General features: G+C 48.3%; 1 protein-coding gene across 4 annotated transcripts in view; it reads right to left on the bottom strand.

Annotated features, from left to right (window-relative positions):
- Window positions 1–975: 975 nt before the first annotated feature.
- The window catches only part of LOC121545412 (slit homolog 3 protein), a 194,543-nt gene continuing 173,896 nt past the window's right edge, over window positions 976–21,622 (bottom strand). For 3 of the 4 annotated variants that reach the window (XM_045208274.1, XM_045208280.1, XM_045208281.1), the window contains 9 exons: window positions 19,528–19,551; window positions 18,183–18,276; window positions 17,821–17,958; window positions 16,992–17,232; window positions 11,212–11,342; window positions 4,227–4,381; window positions 3,714–4,002; window positions 3,257–3,462; window positions 976–3,068 (listed from right to left, as the gene is read on the bottom strand). In XM_045208274.1, the coding sequence (XP_045064209.1) occupies window positions 2,827–3,068; window positions 3,257–3,462; window positions 3,714–4,002; window positions 4,227–4,381; window positions 11,212–11,342; window positions 16,992–17,232; window positions 17,821–17,958; window positions 18,183–18,276; window positions 19,528–19,551 (1,520 nt within the window). In that variant the 3' untranslated portion in view covers window positions 976–2,826. The remainder of the gene's footprint in view (window positions 3,069–3,256; window positions 3,463–3,713; window positions 4,003–4,226; window positions 4,382–11,211; window positions 11,343–16,991; window positions 17,233–17,820; window positions 17,959–18,182; window positions 18,277–19,527; window positions 19,552–21,622) is intronic. The other variant, XM_045208277.1, reaches the window with a different exon arrangement.

Here is a 21,622-nt window from a genome sequence, read left to right as displayed (position 1 = left end):
GTAGTTTTCGCTTGGAGTTTGGTTCTTCATTTTTGTTCCCTGGTTCCTCTCCGACATGTTTTGACCTCGACTGCGTTCGTAATATTTATCAATAAACTTCTCTAGCCTTATTCGTTTTTTGGGGTTATTATCCAGCTTGAATGTTATTGCCCACGAGTAAATGGATCAGTGTAGTGCTACTATTTAGTCCGTTTTAGAGATAATGAATATTGAGATTTCTCATGAGGCATTCTGCACCGCCATCACTTGCCTCGCAAACTACCTCCAATCCTCCTCTCTTTCATGTTGATGAAACGGTCTATTACTCTGTCATACAGTACACACTTTCATTTTTTGTTGTTTTAGGCTACCTGGCTAAAATGCTTGCTCGCTTGCCTAACTTCCTTTCATGAGCAACGTTAGCTAGTTAACATTAGTCTTCTACATCTAGCTACATATTGAAATTCTGTCCTCTCAGTCCAGGGGCACAATGTATGATTTTATGGTTGATCAGAATCGCCGTTATTATCATCCCTAACTCAATCCATGGCTAATTTAGGAAAGGGCCAATCTTAGCTAGCTAGCTAGCCACCGGAGGACAACAACACCAGATGCAACAACTCAAGTTGTTTCTGTCAATGACGTATTTCTCTTCATGTGATGTGATCAGAGTGAAGCCAAATCCAAAATGGCTTCCCTTGACACTTTTTTTGGGTGTGCCAGGACCATTCACAGTTGAGCTCACTTAGTTTAGCTCAACGCTGATTGGCTATTATTTTATACCTTTTCTTTTATCAAGGGAGGCCAAATGCTCGCTTTGCATTCAATGCACAGGTGGCAACAATATCATACTCTTTATGACCAGACAGCACCAGATAGATGGCCTACACATACAGAGACAGAGGGGCGCTGTTTCGCTGGCTTGGATGCTTTCTCCGGTGAGATACAGTACATTCAGCCTTATGTGAATTGAAGGAAATGTATGAAACACAGAGAGACAAAATATAATTGATTTTATATGTTTTGTTCAAGGTACATTTTTAGGGGAAGCCTGACTTCCCTTAGCATCCATGAATACACGCCACTGCATTTCTCCAATGTCAAGAGCATGCAGTCTGGCCAGACAGTCTAATATCAACTCAAACATAGACGCTAGTTTCATGGTAGTTTAATTTCAACATAATTATGCATCACTCAGAAGTTCATGTTTTACCAGAAATAAATCTATGTCTGGAGGATGCACCTTATAGTATGCCAACATTATAGTCATTATTATTATTACTGAATATAAGGCATCTCACATAAGATAATTTACATTGTAGAGCCTACACTTTCCATACATACAGAATCATTTAATTTAATGTTTTGAGGCATGGGGGTATTGGAGTAGTTAGCATGAGGGACTGGGGGTAAAGGGTGTAATGAACTTGATCACTGCCAAACTCTCAATGGAAGGAATATTTGGTAACACTTTATTTGACATGTACTGCACTTTATAACAGTATCAATGTGTGGTAGTGAAATAATATAGAATTCAAGTGTTACCAAATACTTTTTTGACTGACGGGGACGACTGTGATGATACCTCAAATCCTGTGGTAAACAAATGTTTATAAAGTAAACAATACAGTAGTTATGGGCTTCATCTATGCATTTAATAGTGTTAGTAGTAATGGACGGTTATGATTTGAGTCCAACAATGATTTCCCAGGCCAGGGTAGGCCAGGCATTATAAAGTCCTTTTCCATCTGAGCTGTGACCACAGACACAACAAGTTCTCCTTCGGAGGATTCTGGAACACCAAGTTATCTTGCTGAATGACTCCAGATCACCAGGACAAACTGCATGATTGGAACCCATAGAAATATAATCTAGACTATATTTATATGAGTGGAACCATCTTATAATGGCAGCAGGGTTATTCCGTTGCCGTATCATAAAGAAAGTTCACATTCTGCCTTGGACTGTCAGTTGCTCACATGCAATCATGCAAGAAACAAACACGTTAAAGAATCTCAGGAGAACTTCACTGGCTTACAGACTCTGTCTAGAAGAAATCTATAGAAGCCATCTTGGCCCATCCAAGTGAGCACAAGCCATTGAGAATATGTATTTTCAACCACAAATATGTATTTTGAACTTCTTTTGTACTCTAGAATCTCTCATGTGAAACAGCAAACAAATACAAATCAACAACAACAATGTAAAGGGGTTTCCTATGGCACAAAGTAACGATCACTGTTTGCAAGCTCCATGGATAAGAGTTCATATCCTTTAGAGTGAGCTCAGCTAGCTCTGGGGTGGGGATGAAGTCCATTATAAAGCTGGGGAGCAAAGTGGGACAGTTCCTTTGTTTGCCTCCATAGCTGAAGATGAGACAAAGACTGCCTTCCTCTTTTTTATGTCTGGGGAGCTTCAGCACCAACTCCTCCTTCCCTTCGCAGCCTTTTTGTACAACTCGATGTCTCACTGTCTCGCTCCACATTTAAAGTGTCCAAAGACTCCCCTACCGTATCAACACGTACACACACATGCAATAATACACTGAGCAAATAAAAACCATGGGTTAGGTTATACATTTATATAGATTTATACATACATATAAATTCATATACTTTCAGGAATGTTAATCATTTTTTTTTTCTTTTTCTTAAGGTACAAAATAACTTCTCATATGACAATAATATTCGACATATTAAAAACAATTATCAAGTCTCTTCTTTAAAAAAAAAAAATCCCATAATAAAAATAAGTTCTATGTTTTATTTTACAATATATTTTCTTTTTGCCCTCTGGCAGCAGGTCCCTTGTTTTGTTTGTGGTTGTTTCCATGGCGATGACATGATATTACAACGGGCACTTGGCACAGCCACACTCCAGGGTGGTCTCCATGTCCTCAGAGTACGAGGTCCCGTCGGTACACTTGAAGACCACTTTCCGCCTCCGGCTCTTGGATGGGGCGCAGCAGAAGCCTCCGTCACAGGCGCGGGGACACTCCACCCGGGGGATCTTACTGGTGGAGGTGCACGTCTTCATGGGCTGGTGGCGCTTCAGCAGCTCACGCACCACCTCTCCCTGGCACGCCGGTTCTGTGAGGGGGGCAATCAGAACGGTTCAGTGTCACTATAACATCTGATTTTATTCATGGTTTTATTTTAGATAGCCTAACTGAAGAATTGCATATAATTCCTATGGACCTCTGAGAATCAAGTTTCTGTATACAATAAAATGTCCATACATCAGCATGACAGTTTCTGTGTGTGTGTGTTCCTCTCACCTGCGTCACAGGTAGGGCCAGTGTAGCCCGGCTGGCAATGGCAGGAGGGCTCCCCGCTCTCTGTGACCCTACACTCCCCGTGTCCACACTGGTGTCCCCTACAAGCTTGGGGCTCCTCTCTCCTGTCACAGTACTGCCCTGTGTAGCCCTCAGCACAATGACAAATGTAGGACGACGCCTTAGGCACACACAGCCCATGGACACACCTGGAACAAAGAGATTTCGATAATATGAGGAATGTTAATGTGTGTGTGTTTTGTGTGTAAAATTTATCCACATGTTGAGTACATATTATTCATATTTTATAATATTATTAAACATGAGAAAGTGTAAAAGTATGAGTCCATTTGTATCTGTGTGAATGTACTGATGAGGATAATGCCTCAAGCAATGATTAATTCATTATGAATGAGTTATGACTAAAGGCTTATATGGAGGTGTCCTGTGTAGGCCATACCTGCTGCTCTGACAGGGGCTAGGGGCGGTCTTCTGGTCACAGAGGGGTCCGCTGCGGCTGGGTGGGCACTCACAGGACACACCCGTCTCCCCCCTCTGTCTGCAGGCCCCCTGGGCACACACGCTGCAAGAGTGGCAGCCTGGCAGGATGCCCTCCATCCCACGCGGCGCTGCCCCCAGATCCTGGAGCTCTCCGTTGATCCTGACGTTGTGGATGCAGCCGTTGAAGGCCTGGGGGCTGCGGTCGGGACCTGAACGCAGGCCGGACGCCATTACCGCTGTGGGCACACCTGGAGGGGAGGAGGAGGTGGAGTAGGGATGGAAGAATGAAGGGGTTAGATCATTCTGACATTCTGGTTTGATGTTCTGACATTTTGTGAAATTTAAATGCAAAAAAATAGGCTTATGAAACAATATCTTTAAGCATCCTCAAAATCAGTAGGTATGCGCGGTGGTGTTTTTAGAAATAATGTAATGGTGTGTACAGGTATGTGCTATATGGGTCTCTACTTACCTCCTATGTAGAGCTGTGTGTTGTAGTCGACTGAGGGCTGGCGGGGCAGCTTGCCCAGGCTCTTGGGGGCTCCCTTGTCCACCACCAGGCTCAGAGAGTGGTTCTGAATCAGGAGCTCCACCGTGTGGAATAGACCGTCACTCACAGACTCAACACTGCAGAGAGAGTGAGAGAGAGAGAGAGAGAGAGAGAGCGACAGGCAGGAAGACATTAAAAAATATGGTACAACAACACTGCACAGAGACAGGGAAAGAGAGGGGACACAGGGGCACTACAACACATGGAATATAGGAGTTGTTATAGAATAGGAGAAAACACCTATTCAAGGACAAATTCAGTAGAAAAGGAGACTTGGAATGGCCTCATACAATAAACATAGCTGGTTTCTCTATAGGATCTCACACATTATTCTGTGGCAGTTTAATTGTTACAGAGCTCTCGTTTGGTGTGAGAGCAGGGTGTTGTAAGCTTTCATTGGCCGTGATTCTATGCAGCCATGCGGTTTGAGACCTCTCACACACGTACTGTGTGGAGGGTGAGAGCTCTGTGAGCGCTGGGAGATGTATCACTCTGGCCCCGTGAACAATAGCAGCACTCTGGAGAGCGATTGCCTTTCACACTACTCATGTTTAAACCATGGCAGGGCACCGAGGAGGACTCTCTGCCTCCTCACCCAGCCCGCAAAAACAAACTCCAACTGGAATAGCAAGCTATGATGCTGGTAGGTTCAGGCTGAGCCAGATGATTTTGGCCCTCACAATGATAATAGGCCTGTTGCTGCTGGACTGCTCCAGTTCCCACACTGACTGACTGGCTGACTGCTGGGTACAGAACAGGCTGTACTGCCTCTGGGCCCGCCTGGTTACTGCTGGGTAATTGTGTTTGGTCTAAGGGCTGATACAACAGTAGCCTGGGGTATGAGGTCGTAACCCCGCTCGACCCTGTGACCTTGGGAGGGGAGGAGAGTCGAGGAGGGGGTAGATGCGGTCATTTTGGGTTAGGCTGCAAGGCTCTGACTGAGGGTCGAAGGGGTAGATGGGGCCAGATTAGAGGGATAGATGGGTCAGGTTGAGGGGTAGATGGGGTCAGGCTGATCACTAGTATGGACGTTATTTCTGGAGAGGAGACAGGCATCTACAGTACAGACAGCTAGAGACAGTGGTTTGGCAGGGATAGAGAGGGGGAGAGAGAGAGAGAGAGAGAGAGAGAGAGAGAGAGAGAGAGAGAGAGAGAGAGAGAGAGAGAGAGAGAGAGAGAGAGAGGGGGAGAGAGAGAGAGAGAGAGAGAGAGAGAGAGAGAGAGAGAGAGAGAGAGAGAGAGAGAGAGAGAGAGAGAGAGAGAGAGAGAGAGAGAGAGAGAGAGAGAGAGAGAACGAGCGACCGTGGTGAAATTGAGTGCAGCTCTTTCCCTCCACTTCTCCACTCAGCCCAAAAGTAGCTCTTCCTATCCTTACCCCAAGAAATGTTTTGTTCCAAAAACATAAACGAGAGAAAAACCCACTCTTGCCGCTGTTGGGTTGCGGTCTTCTCCAAAAACAGCATACCATCAGCGGAGTTTAGCAAGGCTCCTCCCCCCTACTGCCAGCTCTCCTATTGGCTGATGGTTAAAAACGTTTGATTGACACTTCCCGCAGTGGTTCAATGACAGTATTATTAGAATTAACAGCCAGTAGAAAAGTACTGTGAGTTCTGGAGGTGGGCCCAGAACACAGAAAAAAAAATGGCCATAGGTGGCTCATTGACAGCTAGAGTCCTGACTTCTCCCTCCATACAGGCCAACACACTGACAAGACCAAGACCAGCAGTAAAACTAGATAATCAGCACGCTACAAGCACAACTAACCAATGTTCACCAGTAGGTCATGAAATGTGTGAGGACTTTAACACAACAAAGTTAAGAGGACAGGTAAAGGACACAGCCCACCACAGCTCAGCAATTGGCCAACGTGGTTTCAGTAAAAAAGGTCTTTGCTCAACAAAGGGCCAACACAGACGCAGGCAGCATGTGTGGTTTGCATTATGGGCCCGTAATTCAATTCCAGTCTGAAAACAGGGCTTTTGCAACCAACACAACGGTAGGCCTGCTGCAAAGACCCCCTTCCGCCTCCCTGTCCTCCATTCGATATGTAAATACCACCATGGAAGTCCAGCTTTATTACACTTTAATGACATTTTCATCCAGTGTCTGTGGTTTTGACAGCAGTCTTTCATTACGCGGCAATCTGAAAACCCACATCCTCGCCAAAGGGGGAGTAGCGGGGAAGAAGAGGGTTTTGGGTTGGAGGAAAAGAGGTCTAGAAAAAATGTCAAGAGCTTTATTTCTGTTTTTAGCTCTTTCAAATGACAACCCTGACAACAAGGTGATAATGGTCTCTGGGAAAAAAGTGTGAAGTAATACTAGGTGTTAAACAGAGGAGCTCACATCCTGAGATGATGTCATATGACCACAGAGGGGCAGCAGAGGTCTAGCCTAACAAGGTGAGCAGTGTAGCTCAGCCCTCCAGCCTTTGCCAATATTGGGTTTTGTCTGTGTTTTGACAAGCTGAAGTTTTCCAGAGGCAATGATATTTTTTCGAGGGGGATGCGGGGTCTTTGATGTGTGCCAAGCCTGCGTATTAGCTTAAAGCGGGCCATTATGGAACTCAATAAAAACAAACAGAAAGCCGTTGCAGATTTCAGCAGCCTCGTGTCCCCTGCAAGTCGACCGGGGGGAAGTCAATTTCCTGTCAGCCGAGAATCAAATACTCTGTTTTCCTCTCACAACCAAACCGCATTAGAAATGACACATACACAAACTTAGAAACAATTACCGGTTGCATTTATCTGAGTAAAGATACCTTGAACCAGCTACCCTGTAGACCCTATTTACATTTTAAAATGAAATTAGCCAGCACTATCATTTGCTTACAATGTAGCACTAACCCGACTAGCTTGTTTAGTGTATGGGGTCTGAGGAATGGGGGGATGTTGTTTGGCTGCCTGGCTGGCTCCTCTTAGGGATAGCTAGGTTTAACAGCAGCTATCTAAACCATCTTAACGGCTGGGGGTAGCTAGGTTGAAACATACCAGCTATGCCCTTGAAAGGACTTGACTCCAGCTTCCCAGAGACCGGAAGCTAATCATGGTCTAAACACGCCGGTCTCATGGTCTCCTTTATGGTGCTTGCCAGTGGTGCTGTATTCTCCAGGCAGATGTCACACTCCATTCTCCTAACCTCTGTGGAAGACTTTCTGCATCCCAATTGTCAATTATCCCCTATTTAGTGCACTACTTTTGACCAGGGACCATTGAGAGGCTCATCTCATACCCAACGGTCTCTCTCTCTCTCTCTCTCTCTCTCTCTCTCTCTCTCTCTCTCTCTCTCTTTCTTTCTTTCTTTCTCTCCTCCACTCTCTCTCGCGCTCTCTCTATCTCCTTTCTGCACCCTCTACCAGTAGCCCCACTTTGTTCCCATGCTGCATGTCCTCTCCTCTCTTCTCCTCTCCTGTCTTCTCTCCTTTGTGACTCAGCCCTTTAAAGAATCTCTCCACGCTGCTCTGATGTGGCACTCAGCTCAAAAGATACATATTCGGCTGATACTGAGTGGAGCAGAGAAAAGCAACAGAGAGAAGAGAGAAGAGAGAGAGACACTCTGACCCCTCTATAGGCTCTTCTCCGCAGCTCTAAATCAAAGTTTCATGGCAGGCAAGGGCTGGCTGCTTTCTGAAGGGCACCAATACAGATACTGTTGGCCTGTGTCCCGAATGGCACCCTATTACCTACATAGTGCACTACTTTTGACCAGAGTCCTATGGGTCCTGGACAAAAGTAATGCAATTTATAGGGAATAGGGTGCCATCTGGGATGCAGCCTAGGTGTGGCAGTGGATCACGGAACCTAGAAAGGGTGGGAGGGAGTTGAGTAGCAATTGAAACACTCTCGTTCAATTTTCTGTGATGTTTTTATGCCCCTTTCCTTCCATACTTCTTCTCTCCCTCTATCCTGAATAACGGCAGATGTGGTCCCTTAAACTAATAGAAGGATTTCTGTGGCATTTGGTAAAGGGCAGGACATTAACACATAGTGAGGACCCAGGCATTCATCTGATGGTAATGAGGCCTCTCGGGAGGGGAAAGGGCCTCTCCCCTGCTGCCTCCATCTCATCCCTCTCTCTCCCTCTCTCTCTTTTCCTCCCCTGTCGTGTGAGGCAGGTTAGATCTGGAAAGATGAGTGCTTCACACCCCACCTTCCCTTCAGACAGACAGGTTTGAGGTGTGACTTGACCAGACCACCCTCTGTCCACTCATACTTCTCTTTCCTGTTTTTGTCACCACTCTCTCCTCTCCCCGCTCACCACCAGCCCTTCATTCCTACGTGAACACCTCTCCTCCTCCATCCTCCACCCGTCACCTCTCCTCCTCCATCCTCCACCCGTCACCTCTCCTCCTCCATCCTCCACCCGTCACCTCTCCTCCTCCATCCTCCACCCGTCACCTCTCCTCCTCCATCCTCCACCCGTCACCTCTCCTCCTCCATCCTCCACCCGTCACCTCTCCTCCTCCATCCTCCACCCGCCACCTCTCCTCCTCCATCCTCCACCCGTCACCTCTCCTCCTCCATCCTCCACCCGTCACCTCTCCTCCTCCATCCTCCACCCGTCACCTCTCCTCCTCCATCCTCCACCCGTCACCTCTCCTCCTCCATCCTCCACCCGTCACCTCTCCTCCTCCATCCTCCACCCGTCACCTCTCCTCCTCCATCCTCCACCCGTCACCTCTCCTCCTCCATCCTCCACCCGTCACCTCTCCTCCTCCATCCTCCACCCGTCACCTCTCCTCCTCCATCCTCCACCCGTCACCTCTCCTCCTCCATCCTCCACCCGTCACCTCTCCTCCTCCATCCTCCACCCGTCACCTCTCCTCCTCCATCCTCCACCCGTCACCTCTCCTCCCCCTCTCCTTGCTGGAGCTGGCTCTTCTCTAGCAGTCTCCACTCTCATGCTCCAGATGTTAACTGTGTGTAATGTGATAGCGGTGTGTCCCCCCCCAGTGCAGGTTGCGGTGCTGCAGGGCAGGGAGAACTGCAGGCAGCCAGAAGGAGCTGCAGGAGAGAAGGAGCTGCAGGAGTGGAAACATCCCCTTCCTCCCCTGGCCGCCCTCCCGCCGCGTCTTTACGATCCACCGTCCATTTGAAGTCGCTCTCCCGCCAAGAGCCCCTGGAGTACAGAGGGCTGTGGAATGTAGCGACCGCAACCACCACCACTCTCTTTCTCTCTTTCTGAAGGTCAACCTCCACAAAGCTCAACTCACAGTCCATCCACATCTATGCATCATTGGGCGGGAGCTGTGTAAAATTGAGGCCCTGGTTGGAAGTGAGGCCTGCTGCTCTGGTTCCACACGGTTAATGTTAATGCTAACCATCACAGGGAGACTTCAGGAATGCGCTGGGTGCTGTGTACTATGGGCTGTGCCGGGCCTACTCTGGGCTCTGTCGTGGCCCATGTCACAGTAATGGGAGCGGACAGGGGTAATTCCCCTCCTCACTTTCCCGTCCCGTCCCATCTCCTCTCGCTCACCCCATCCCCGCATCACTCCCTCTGCTCCCCAAAGACAATGGGCCGCGGCGCTGCCAAAGCCGCAGAACGCTACGTCACTCTGGGGGAGAAGGGACTAATGAGGGGGAAAGTCTGCAGATCCAGAACAAAATGAGGAAGCCATGACGCATCAGACAGGCCTGGGGCTGGAGCTGGGGTTGGGGATGGAGACAGGCCTGGGGCTGAGGCTGGGTTATAGAGCTGGGGCTTGGATATGATTTCAAACCTAAACCATGACGGCCCATTTGCTTCAGAGTTTAAGCATCTAATTTCATTTTGAAACTGGACATGCTTTTTGAATGCTACAAGATCGAGGAATGACCTTCCTCCCTGCCTTTCAAAGACTACCATTTCATTACTTTCGAGGTAATAGGAGGAATAAAACATGTGAAAAAGGCCCAGTGCAAAAATCTCTGATAGAGATGACCCCAGTCAAAAAAAATCACTTGGGGAGGAGCTGTTCTTTTTCACTGGGCAGCTCTTTGATGGGTCGATCGATACCCTCCCTCCCTCTCTCCCTCCCTCCTTCCCTGCCTCCTCTCCTCCCTGCCTCGGGGCAGCAGCTAAAAGTCTCATCTAAACAGCACAGGGGATTGGCCAGATGACGTTTGGATCAATAATAACAAATCATATGTGCTCTGTTCTCCTCTCTTCTGCTCTGCTCTGCTCTTTCTTATGCCGTTGTTCAGAATCTTACTGACTACCTATGTCGGATGTTATAATGTCTTATGTAGCTGTTATAGAGGCTCTCCTCTAGCACAGGGTTATAACACCACAGCCCTTCTGTGTTAGCATGCTGGGCTGGAGATAGGGACTAGTGGGGACAGACTCAACAAACTCCTCAGTGCCCTGTCTGTCTGGGGAGAGCAGAAGGCTGTTTTTTGTTTGTGAGGGGCTACACTGAGCGTAACCGCGTAGCCGGGTCTAGATGAAGGTGGCTGAGGGAGAGCGCGAGAGAGAGAGAGCGCGAGAGAGAGAGAGAGAGAGAGAGAGAGAGAGAGAGAGAGAGAGAGAGAGAGAGAGAGAGAGAGAGAGAGAGAGAGAGAGAGAGAGAGAGAGAGAGAGAGAGAGAGAGAGAGAGAGAGAGAGAGAGAGAGAGAGAGAGAGAGAGAGAGAGAGAGAGAGAGAGAGAGAGAGCAGTGTGTGTGCTTGCATTAGAACAGTGGGAGGGAAAGAGAAACAGGTGATGTAAACCTGGAGCTGGTTTTATGATATGAGTTAGAGGGATCACGCTTTAAGCTGGTCAGTGGCAACATGGCTTACAAGGCTCTTTGGCTCCTGAGTGGCGATGAATGCCCGCTATTATGTGAGGTTTTCTTTGAGAACTATACTGTTGTTTGTGCAAAAAATTTGATTGAGTGTATATTATTCTGTGAAAGTGTATGGAACCTGTAATCTCTGTGTGTGTGCTGACCTGTAGATGGTGGTCGGGGGGTAGTTAGCGATGTCGTAGATGATGCGTATGTGTCCCTGGTACAGCTCCAGAGCTAGAGGATCATGGTCCTCCTTGTAGAGCAGGATACCGTTGTCCTTATCTGTAGCCACCTGTAGAGAGACATAGAGAGAGAGAGAGAGAGAGAGAGAGAGAGAGAGAGAGAGAGAGAGAGAGAGAGAGAGAGAGAGAGAGAGAGAGAGAGAGAGAGAGAGAGAGAGAGAGAGAGAGAGAGAGAGAGAGAGAGAGAAATTGAGAGAGAGCGGGAGAGAAACAGACACACAGAGAGAGAGATGTCAGCCATTGGGACACACAAACTTCCCACTCTCACTAAAACACGACACGCACGTTAACTAACTGAGTGGAAAGGGCGCCGTACGGCTAAGCAGTAAGTGCTTAACACTCGACGTTCAGTGGGCTGAATCAAACGGGACACCTGCTAACAAGCTGACTGTATGCATCTCCTGGCTTCCACACATAGCCTACAAGCCACGAATGCAGACGTTTGGAACATCTGCACTTAAAAAAGTCTAATAAATCCATGTAATATAGCCTACACCTTCACAATAAATCCATTATTTATTTTAGACAGGTCTAAAGAAGCATGATATGAAGAAAATGTAGTCTAATTCAGAAGAACGGAATAGCATACTCTGAGTTGTCCTTATGTTAGGCCCTGATCTGGCTATGCCATATGGCTGTGGGCTACACTAGTTCATTTATCAGACAAGATTTTCTTAGAATTCCGTGGCATTATTTTATATTATTTTATAGTATGAAGAATACACTTGAACATAGCTGAATAAAATAGAAAGGATATTTTCTCCAAACGATTTGAGGGAGAGTGCACATGCAGCAATTGAGCGGTTAACAAAGAAACAAAGGTCCTCCTATATGCCTAATTTAGAGTTATTTATGCAACTTTATTTGTGATCAAACGTTGGGCTATATGTTTAGATTTTTTTATACATTCTAAGGCTGCATGATGCGACTCTAATGATGATTTGAAAAAAGTTGCACGAAAGGCATTGCTTTGTTTTTGCGCAGGCTGGACACACTTCATCAGTCTCTCATTCACAATTTGACAAGCACTTGATAATGCCTCGAATTTCCCGGCGGCATCCCCCTTGTGTGGCTGTAATGCCCCCCCCCCAAAAAAAAATAAACATGCCTTTTGCAGCCAGTGGCCATTGTGCCCTTGGGCTGAATATAATAATTATCATTCCCTTCTCCCAGCTGCGTGCTCCGGAGCACCTCTCACTCACATGGCTCTCTCAGATATCTAAATTCTTATTCGCCAATGCCCGTCACGTAATTGGGTCCTTCTCACAGACTACAAGTGAAGACCGACACATCGGGGAAACAACTGCGCGCATCCTTATTGAATTCCGAGGCGCATATTGAAGATGTTGGAAGAACTGTCCACATTTACTTTTCGTCAGCCAACAAGATGAGTAGGCCTAACGAACAGCAAAAGCACTAGCCTATGTCAATCTACTATCCCTCATAGTACAAAAGTTGACTTATTCTGTGCGAGAAAGAAATATTCCAAACATAGTCTGGGATAGTTGTGGGATGCAATAGATCCCAAATTTATACCACCACTAACATAAAAAAAAACGTTTAAAAGCAATGAGGCTGACGCAACAGATCAGAATGTTTAGCTTAAAATGTTGATAAACTATTCGGCTATTTCTTTACATTATAAGCGCAGCAATGAGCACACGGCAGTAGGCTATAAGCGCGAATGTTCCAAAATGCAATCAATTAGCGGGAAAACACCATTCTCAAAAGTGACCGCAAATGCGATTATGCATGTAATGCTTTTATTATAAAAGTGCATTTTTATAGTGAAAATTATCTTCCCCAAACTTGAAACTCTGCGTATGTTTGCCAGTTAGGGTCTACAACCGTTGTAAAGACGATTAATGTGCTTAACTTTAAGAAGTTATTTGGCCACTTTAGTTGTGATACAAATCTTATCAAAACATATAGGCCTATGGGCTAGGCTACATGAGGTGTGCGACTATGATCTGAAAAAGTCGCAAAAAAAAGTAATGTGCTGTTTCTTCCCTTACTGTACACAAGCTGGGCATCATTCACAAGTGATAATATATCATTAACAAGTGAAAGGCTAATATTGTCACCCATCAGACTATTCTTAATGTAATCTTGTCTTTACATATACTAAATAATATTTGTGTGACATTTGTTTTGATTTAGAATGAACCATTATGCACCTGTCTCGAAACAGCGTCAGGGGAAAAAAATGCATGTCATCTATGCACTTAAAAAGCGAATGTAGGACGCTTTTCCCATGGTTCATTTTCATGCCAGCTAGGTAGGCTACACCTGTTGTAAAGAGAAGCAATGTGCTTAATATTAGGAAAGTTCTGAAATAAATATGGTTAGCCTATAGAAAGCTGATGGGATCCTCCTCTTTTTAATAGAAGCCATCAAAACTCTGTTTTCTCACGCAATTGCATAGTCTATAGAAATGTTGCTTAACATGGGCTCTCATGAAGTGTTTGATTAGATTTTCGAACACATTTGCATTGATGTCAGTGATTAGAGGGACGATAGAGTGCTGAGTACCAGGCAGCTAGCAAGTTTGGTAGGCCACTAATGACCATCAGCAGCATCAGAGCTTGGAGAAGCCTAATTACCGTGACTAAACGGTCACAAGGAATTTGACTGCCGTCATGACTCGTGACCGCCGGTGTGGCGGTAATACGGTCACCGCAACAGCCCTAGCTACAGCACTGAGAGAGCGAGAGAGCGAGAGAGAGACAGACAGACAGACAGACAGACAGACAGACAGACAGACAGAGAGAGAGAGAGAGAGAGCAGTGCATTTATGGAGTGTGGAGACCTGCAGGACTCAATAGAGTTTTCACTGGCTTGGCTTGGCGCTGGCACGAGAACCATGTGACCTGAGCTGCTGCTGCTATTGGCCCCACTGAGCGAGAGACGAACCACACGCTGGAAAAAGCCAGGTGTTGGATATCAATTAGGATTCCTTCCAAAAGGGAGGAAAATATTCTGTACCTCTCTTAGGATTACTATTCTACTGAAGCTACTGTATTTTAAATGGAAACATATAGCATTGGGGATGTTTACTTTACTTTTTTTAACTCGAAGCGTCTTTAATTTGAAAATGGCGGTAGACGACTAACTGAACTCTGCTTTTGATTTCCAAGCTGCATTTGCTCTTGCCCATGTCTCTACCTACGTACAAGAATCAAAGTCATGCCGTCACCTTTAGCACAGAGGCTAAGCCCAAGCGTTCTATTTTTACCACAGTCTTTTTAATTAACATTAGCGTGCCCCCTCGCCAACGAGCACATCAGCTCATTTGGAGGTAAGAAGTGATCCGGCGGCCGTGACTCACTCCCAGTGATTGGGCTGATAACAGTCACCACGCCGACGCGCTATTACCATAATACATATCCCCCTGAGACACATTATTCATGCTAGTGAATAAAAGGTGACATTCTAATAATGTCACCATCCCACCGTCCCTATGGTGGCTGGTGGCTGGTGGTGGATCGGATGCCACACGGCTGGCTGAGAGCCCCAATAACACAGAGGTTGCATCCCAAATGGCACCCTAGTCCCTATTGAGTGCACTACAGGGCCCATAGGGCTCTGGTCAAAAGTAGTGCACTATATAGGAATAGTGTACCATTTGGGACGCAGCCAAAGAGCGAGACAGAGAGGGATCGTTTTTCATTCTAAGTATCCGTCTTATACCTTTCCCAAGGGTGCTACATTCTATACTTTAAGTACTGCGTTGATGGGGGCTAGTGTGTACAACACTGTTATGTCCATACTTTACAGTTTGATGTTATGGGATGGATGATCAGTTATAGGGAGATGGTAGCTAGACTACTCAGTTGCTAGTGTTAAGGATGTCATGCTGCTTGCTTATCGAGTACCAATACCTCCTGATTCGGCTCATACCGAGGCTCGAACCCAGGAAGGAGGAAAGAGGGTGAGAGGGAAGGAGTAAAGTGGGGGAGAAGGAGAGGGAGGAGGAGGGGCAGGGGGGAGGAGAGGAGGAGGAAAGGAGAGGAGGAGAGGAGAGGAGAGGGAGGAGTACAGGGAGAGGAGAAGGAGGGGAGCGAAGTGAGGAAGAGAGAGGAGAGGAGAGGAGAGGAGAGGAGAGGAGAGGAGAGGAGAGGAGAGGAGAGGAGAGGAGAGGAGAGGAGAGGAGAGGAGAGGAGAGGAGAGGAGAGGAGAGGAGAGGAGAGGATGGAGATGTGACAGCCAGTGTTGATGCTGCTTAGGGGTGGTACAGTACCTGTAGGGAGATGTGGGCAGAGTTAGGGGTCAGGGGTTAGGGGTGGTACAGTACCTGTAGGGAGATGTGGGCAGAGTTAGGGGTCAGGGGTTAGGGGGTGGTACAGTACCTGTAGGGAGATGGGGGCAGAGTTAGGGGTCAGGGGTTAGGGGTGGTACAGTACCTGTAGGGAGATGTGGGCAGAGTTAGGGGTCAGGGGTTAGGGGTGGTACAGTACCTGTAGGGAGATGTGGGCAGAGTTAGGGGTCAGGGGTTAGGGGTGGTACAGTACCTGTAGGGAGATGTGGGCAGAGTTAGGGGTCAGGGGTTAGGGGTGGTACAGTACCTGTAGGGAGATGTGGGCAGAGTTAGGGGTCAGGGGTTAGGGGTGGTACAGTACCTGTAGGGAGATGTGGGCAGAGTTAGGGGTCAGGGGTTAGGGGGTGGTACAGTACCTGTAGGGAGATGTGGGCAGAGTTAGGGGTCAGGGTTAGGGGTGGTACAGTACCTGTAGGGAGATGTGGGCAGAGTTAGGGGTCAGGGGTTAGGGGTGGTACAGTACCTGTATGGAGATGTGGGCAGAGTTAGGGGTCAGGGGTTAGGGGTGGTACAGTACCTGTAGGGAGATGTGGGCAGAGTTAGGGGTCAGGGGTTAGGGGTGGTACAGTACCTGTAGGGAGATGTGGGCAGAGTTAGGGGTCAGGGGTTAGGGGTGGTACAGTACCTGTAGGGAGATGTGGGCAGAGTTAGGGGTCAGGGGTTAGGGGTGGTACAGTACCTGTAGGGAGATGTGGGCAGAGTTAGGGGTCAGGGGTTAGGGGTGGTACAGTACCTGTAGGGAGATGTGGGCAGAGTTAGGGGTCAGGGGTTAGGGGTGGTACAGTACCTGTAGGGAGATGTGGGCAGAGTTAGGGGTCAGGGGTTAAGGTTGGTACAGTACCTGTAGGGAGATGTGGGCAGAGTTAGGGGTCAGGGGTTAGGGGTGGTACAGTACCTGTAGGGAGATGTGGGCAGAGTTAGGGGTCAGGGGTTAGGGGTGGTACAGTACCTGTAGGGAGATGTGGGCAGAGTTAGGGGTCAGGGGTTAGGGGTGGTACAGTACCTGTAGGGAGATGTGGGCAGAGTTAGGGGTCAGGGGTTAGGGGTGGTACAGTACCTGTAGGGAGATGTGGGCAGAGTTAGGGGTCAGGGGTTAGGGGTGGTACAGTACCTGTAGGGAGATGTGGGCAGAGTTAGGGGTCAGGGGTTAGGGGTGGTACAGTACCTGTAGGGAGATGTGGGCAGAGTTAGGGGTCAGGGGTTAGGGGTGGTACAGTACCTGTAGGGAGATGTGGGCAGAGTTAGGGGTCAGGGGTTAGGGGTGGTACAGTACCTGTAGGGAGATGTGGGCAGAGTTAGGGGTCAGGGGTTAGGGGTGGTACAGTACCTGTAGGGAGATGTGGGCAGAGTTAGGGGTCAGGGGTTAAGGTTGGTACAGTACCTGTAGGGAGATGTGGGCAGAGTTGCGTATCTTGGCACTGGGCAACTCCAGGTAGGCCTCTTTGCCCAGCAGGTGGACGGTGACGATCTTGTGGCACTTGTTTCCAGTGAAGCCTGGCAGGCAGCGGCACACAGGCTCCCCTTCCACCACTAGACACTGGGCACCATTCTGACACTCTGACTGGTCACATGGGCTGGTCTGCAGCAGGATCATAGGGGGAGGGTTCTCGCAGAATAGACCACTACAGGAACACAGACACAGAGAGGTCTGTTAATATCACACTCAATCAAGCTGCCACACACACTCCACTATGGTCTCTCCCATGATGATTACACACACACACACACACACACACACTATAAAGGTACTGTTTGTGTACATACAGTATATGCACGACTGACACATAACATCATAAGAGAGACTCTCTATGTCAAACAAAAAGGTGGCGGCCATGTTGTTTCAATGATCCTGATGGCCGACAGAGACAGTGATGCATCTTGAATCTTTCCCCCCAGATCCCATCCACAGGCCCGTCCCACACTTAGCGCTATAATTAGCCATATGGAGCTTCATCTGCCTCACCACCCAGTACCGCTCTGCCCCGCAGCCCTCAGACTAGACAGCCAAATAGGGGAAAATTAAGTACCATCTGATGCTCCTCACAGTCTGGTTCTCTGTGTGTGTGTATGTGTGTGTAGCTGATCCGACACTGTGTGTATGTGTGTGAGTGCGCACGCGCGCACTCTACAGATGGCGTGACTCTGTTGCGGCACTGAGCCTCGACGTCAGCCTCTACAATGAGTTCAGTCGGTGCTGAATGTGGACTCACTTAAAGCCCTCCTTACACACGCAGGTGTACCCGTTGACAGCGTCCACACACTCGGCCCCGTGCTGACACTTGTTCTCCAGACAGTCGTTGAAGTCCTGCTCACAGTGCTGGCCCACGTAGCCGGGCAAGCACTCACACCTGACACACACACAGGAAACAAAGACACACAATGTTACAAAGGAAACAGTCTCACTCTCTCTGCCAACTGCCACGAACTCTCTCAACTGTATTCAGTTGAAGGAACAGAACACAACAGGTTGCCCTGACGACTCCACCAGACACGGGTCACTTCCTGTGGGTTGCTACTGGTGAACTTAGAACTTGATTAGTCCCGCCCCCTCTGAAATCTGCCTGTCACTCACCTGAAGCCTTTGGTGAGGGGGATGCACTTGGAGTCATGCTGGCAGGGGTCGAAGCCTTGCATACAGTGGTCCACCACCTCCTCACATAGGTCCCCTGGGAAAACACACACACACGCACACACGCACACACACACACACACACACACACACACCACACACACATACACACACATACACACAGTGAGAAAGATAATAGAGAGACGGTGAGATCATTTCCTAAGCTTCATTCTTCCACATACACACACTAGCTAACGTCTGTCTTCATTTGACTTAGTGATATTCTAGTGCATTGCGTATTTACAAGCCTACGATCGTGAGTAACGTTTTTTAAGAGTGTTTTTTGATTGGTCCCATTGTTTTATGATGACTATTATGATGACTCCCGAAGCACCATCATGGCTTTCTCAGCATTCAACAGTTGGGTCTTGTTTCTACTGCCGGCCTGCCTGGTCTCCCATACAGGGGGGTTGGGGGTTGTCTTACTCAGGGTATTAGCCGTGCAAACTTGAAACACATGTACTATATTGTGCTGTAATCTGCATGGGCTATAGGGCTGTGGCTGCCCAGGCGAGGCCCCATCTGAATCCACTAAATCACTGCCTGGCCAAATGGCCAGGTTCAATAAACCCTCTGTCCCTGTCCACCTGCTTGGCTAGATCCCCCTCTTCTAACAGGGGGGCTGCTGGGGCTCAGCCAGGCTTTCACAGCACAAGGCCTCTCCTCCTCTCCTCTCTTTTACACTGACTGACTCCCTCCCTCACTCCCTCCCAGTACAAAGCCTCTCTGAGTCTGTCTGCGGCTGGGCTGAGGGAGAGTCGATGCAGACACTCCACAGCCTGGCCCCTGAGAGATCTTTCTCTCTCTTTCTCTCCCTCCCCCTCTCCCTCCCTCTCTAACTCTATCTGTCCCTCCCTCCCTCCCTCCCTCCCTCCCTCCCTCCCTCCCTCCCTCCCTCCCACAACTTCTCTCTCTATCTACTGCCAGGTCTGTTTCCTCTGCCTCTCCCTCATCCGGCAGCCTCATGGTGGGGCCCTGGGGAAGACTGCCAGCGTCCCAGCAGCCCCGGCAGCAGCCACTCTACAGGGGAAATCCACTCCAATTGGGTTTCGATGGTGCACTGTGGGGAGCTGTCACAACGTGTCTGTGTCTGCCTGTTTTCATTGCTACAGGCCTGGCTCTGGTTTCGATTGGTACGGAAAACTGAATGTCAGTGGCTAAATGAGAGTTGATATGTACTGTTTTCGATATGAAAAACAAATCATTTTTCGTTTAGCTTTCAGTTTTAGTTTTACAGGGGAAACGGGGAAAAGAAACCCAGAGAAGGTGTGTGGAGAGAGAGACTGACCTTTTCCCATATCATATCTGTCAGCTTGTAAAGGAAGAAAGAGAGAGAGGAAGAGAATTTATAGATGTCACTGTGTCTCATGGTTCTGATAACCAGAGGGTCCAGACCACTTAACCCAGATACACATGCACGCATGCACACGCACACACACGCACACACACACACACCAGATGGACGCCACGTCCACCCACTGTGAGCAGGTCTGCCCTGCCGCTCTCAGAGAGCTGAGAGAACAGAGGAGAACAGAGGTGAGGAGATGGTCAGCAGAGACTGGTCATCTCACACTGCACTGCCTCAGAGGGTCAACCAACAGGCCAATTGGACAGCCACCTAGCCCCCACTCCTCCTACCACTCTCCCCCTCCCACACTCCTTAACATCATGTTCCCAGGGCCTGTTGGTCCTGTGATGCAGGCCAGTAAGATACTATCTCCCTCTAGTCCAGGGTTCCCCAATAGGCCCGTGGGACAGACTTTATTTGGACCCCAAAGCTTTCTTTTTAAATGTTTTGTTGTTGGACATAAAATAATGTAAAATCACCAGGAAATCAGCTCAAAGTGATTTTAATTGAGGAAATCTGTTCCCAAGTATTCCCACGCATAAATAGAGAGGCATATGTGATCATACCCCAATGCAATCAAGGTTTGAAATTATATATTTTTTGTCAAATACTATAACTGTTTAGGCTTCTTGTGGTCAATTTGCAATGTACAAATGATTTATAACTATGTTCCGGCCCACCGACCTGCCGCTAAATTAAAAAATGGTCCCACGGCTGAATGTAATTGGGCACCCCTGCTCTAGACCATGCCCATGTAGTCACACTTTCAGGCGCGCACACACACACACACACAAAGTCTTGTACAGCTAACCTTGTGGGGACACACAATTCAGTCCCATTCAAAATCCTAACCCTAACACTAAACCTTAGCTCCTAACACTAACCCTAAAACTAACCCTAGCTCCTAACCCCTAACCTTAACCTAACCCTAACCCTAACCTTAACCCAAAAACCTAACTTTAACCCTAACCCTAAACCAAACCCTAGCTCCTAACCCTAACCTTAACCCTAAAACTAACCCTAACACTTATTCTAACCTTAACCCTAAACCCCTTATAAATAGCATTTGACCTCATGGGGACTAACAAAATGTCCCCAGTTGGTCAAATGTATGTTTGTTTACTATTCTTGTGGTCCCCACAAGAATAGCTAAACACGTCCACCCACCCACGCACGCACGCACCGCACGCACGCACGCACGCACGCACGCACGCACGCACGCACGCACACACACACACACACACACACACACACACACACACACACAATAGGAAGCAGCAAAAAACCCAGCTCTGTGTGAATGGATGGATGGATGGATGGATGGATAAGGGCGGAGAGAGAAGGAGGAAAAACTGTTAGTTTAAAGGAGGCCTAATTGCTGGGTTAGCTTGCCCACACTGAGGGGGCAGTGTGTGTAGCAGCCTGGCAGGCTGGATGTCTCTCTACTGCCAGCCTCTCTCTCATTGCTCCATACGGGCACTCTGTGTTCTGTGCTCTGGTCCCAGGGGAGGCTGGGACTGGGACGGACAAGGCACGGCAAGGCCTACAATTAGGCGTGCAGCGTTAATGACAGGGTCGATGTGCGTGGAGCAGCTGCTCAGATCAGCAACCTCCCTCCCCTGTGACAGGCAGGCGATTGCGGGTGACGGCCCATGATGCCCGACTGGGGAGGTGCCCGCTGCTGCCTGCCTCGCCTGCCTGCCATGTGCACTGCAGAGAGAGAGGCCACAGCCTGGCAGAGAGACAGTGGAAAAACTCCTCACCGTCTCTCTCCCCAGGACTGGCTGCCTGAACTCAGAATTGCACTGTCAGCGCTTGGGCAGAACTCACTGGACTGTGCAGGCAGGCCAACAGGGATTCCCCCCCTAGCGATTTTTTGCCCTCTTTGGCTCTTTGCTCCAACATGATTGCACTGTCATCCCCAAAGAGCAGTTTCAGGTCAATGCGGAAAAACAGTCCATTATAGGCTAACGGTAAAAGTAACTCTTTGGTTGATTTGTGAAATAACTAAATTACTCACAATTGCTTTAGGTGC

This window comes from Coregonus clupeaformis, chromosome 3 (genome assembly GCF_020615455.1).
Source record: "Coregonus clupeaformis isolate EN_2021a chromosome 3, ASM2061545v1, whole genome shotgun sequence".
NCBI classification, from domain to species: Eukaryota; Metazoa; Chordata; class Actinopteri; order Salmoniformes; family Salmonidae; genus Coregonus; species Coregonus clupeaformis.
This window is presented reverse-complemented; position numbering and strand designations above follow the sequence as displayed.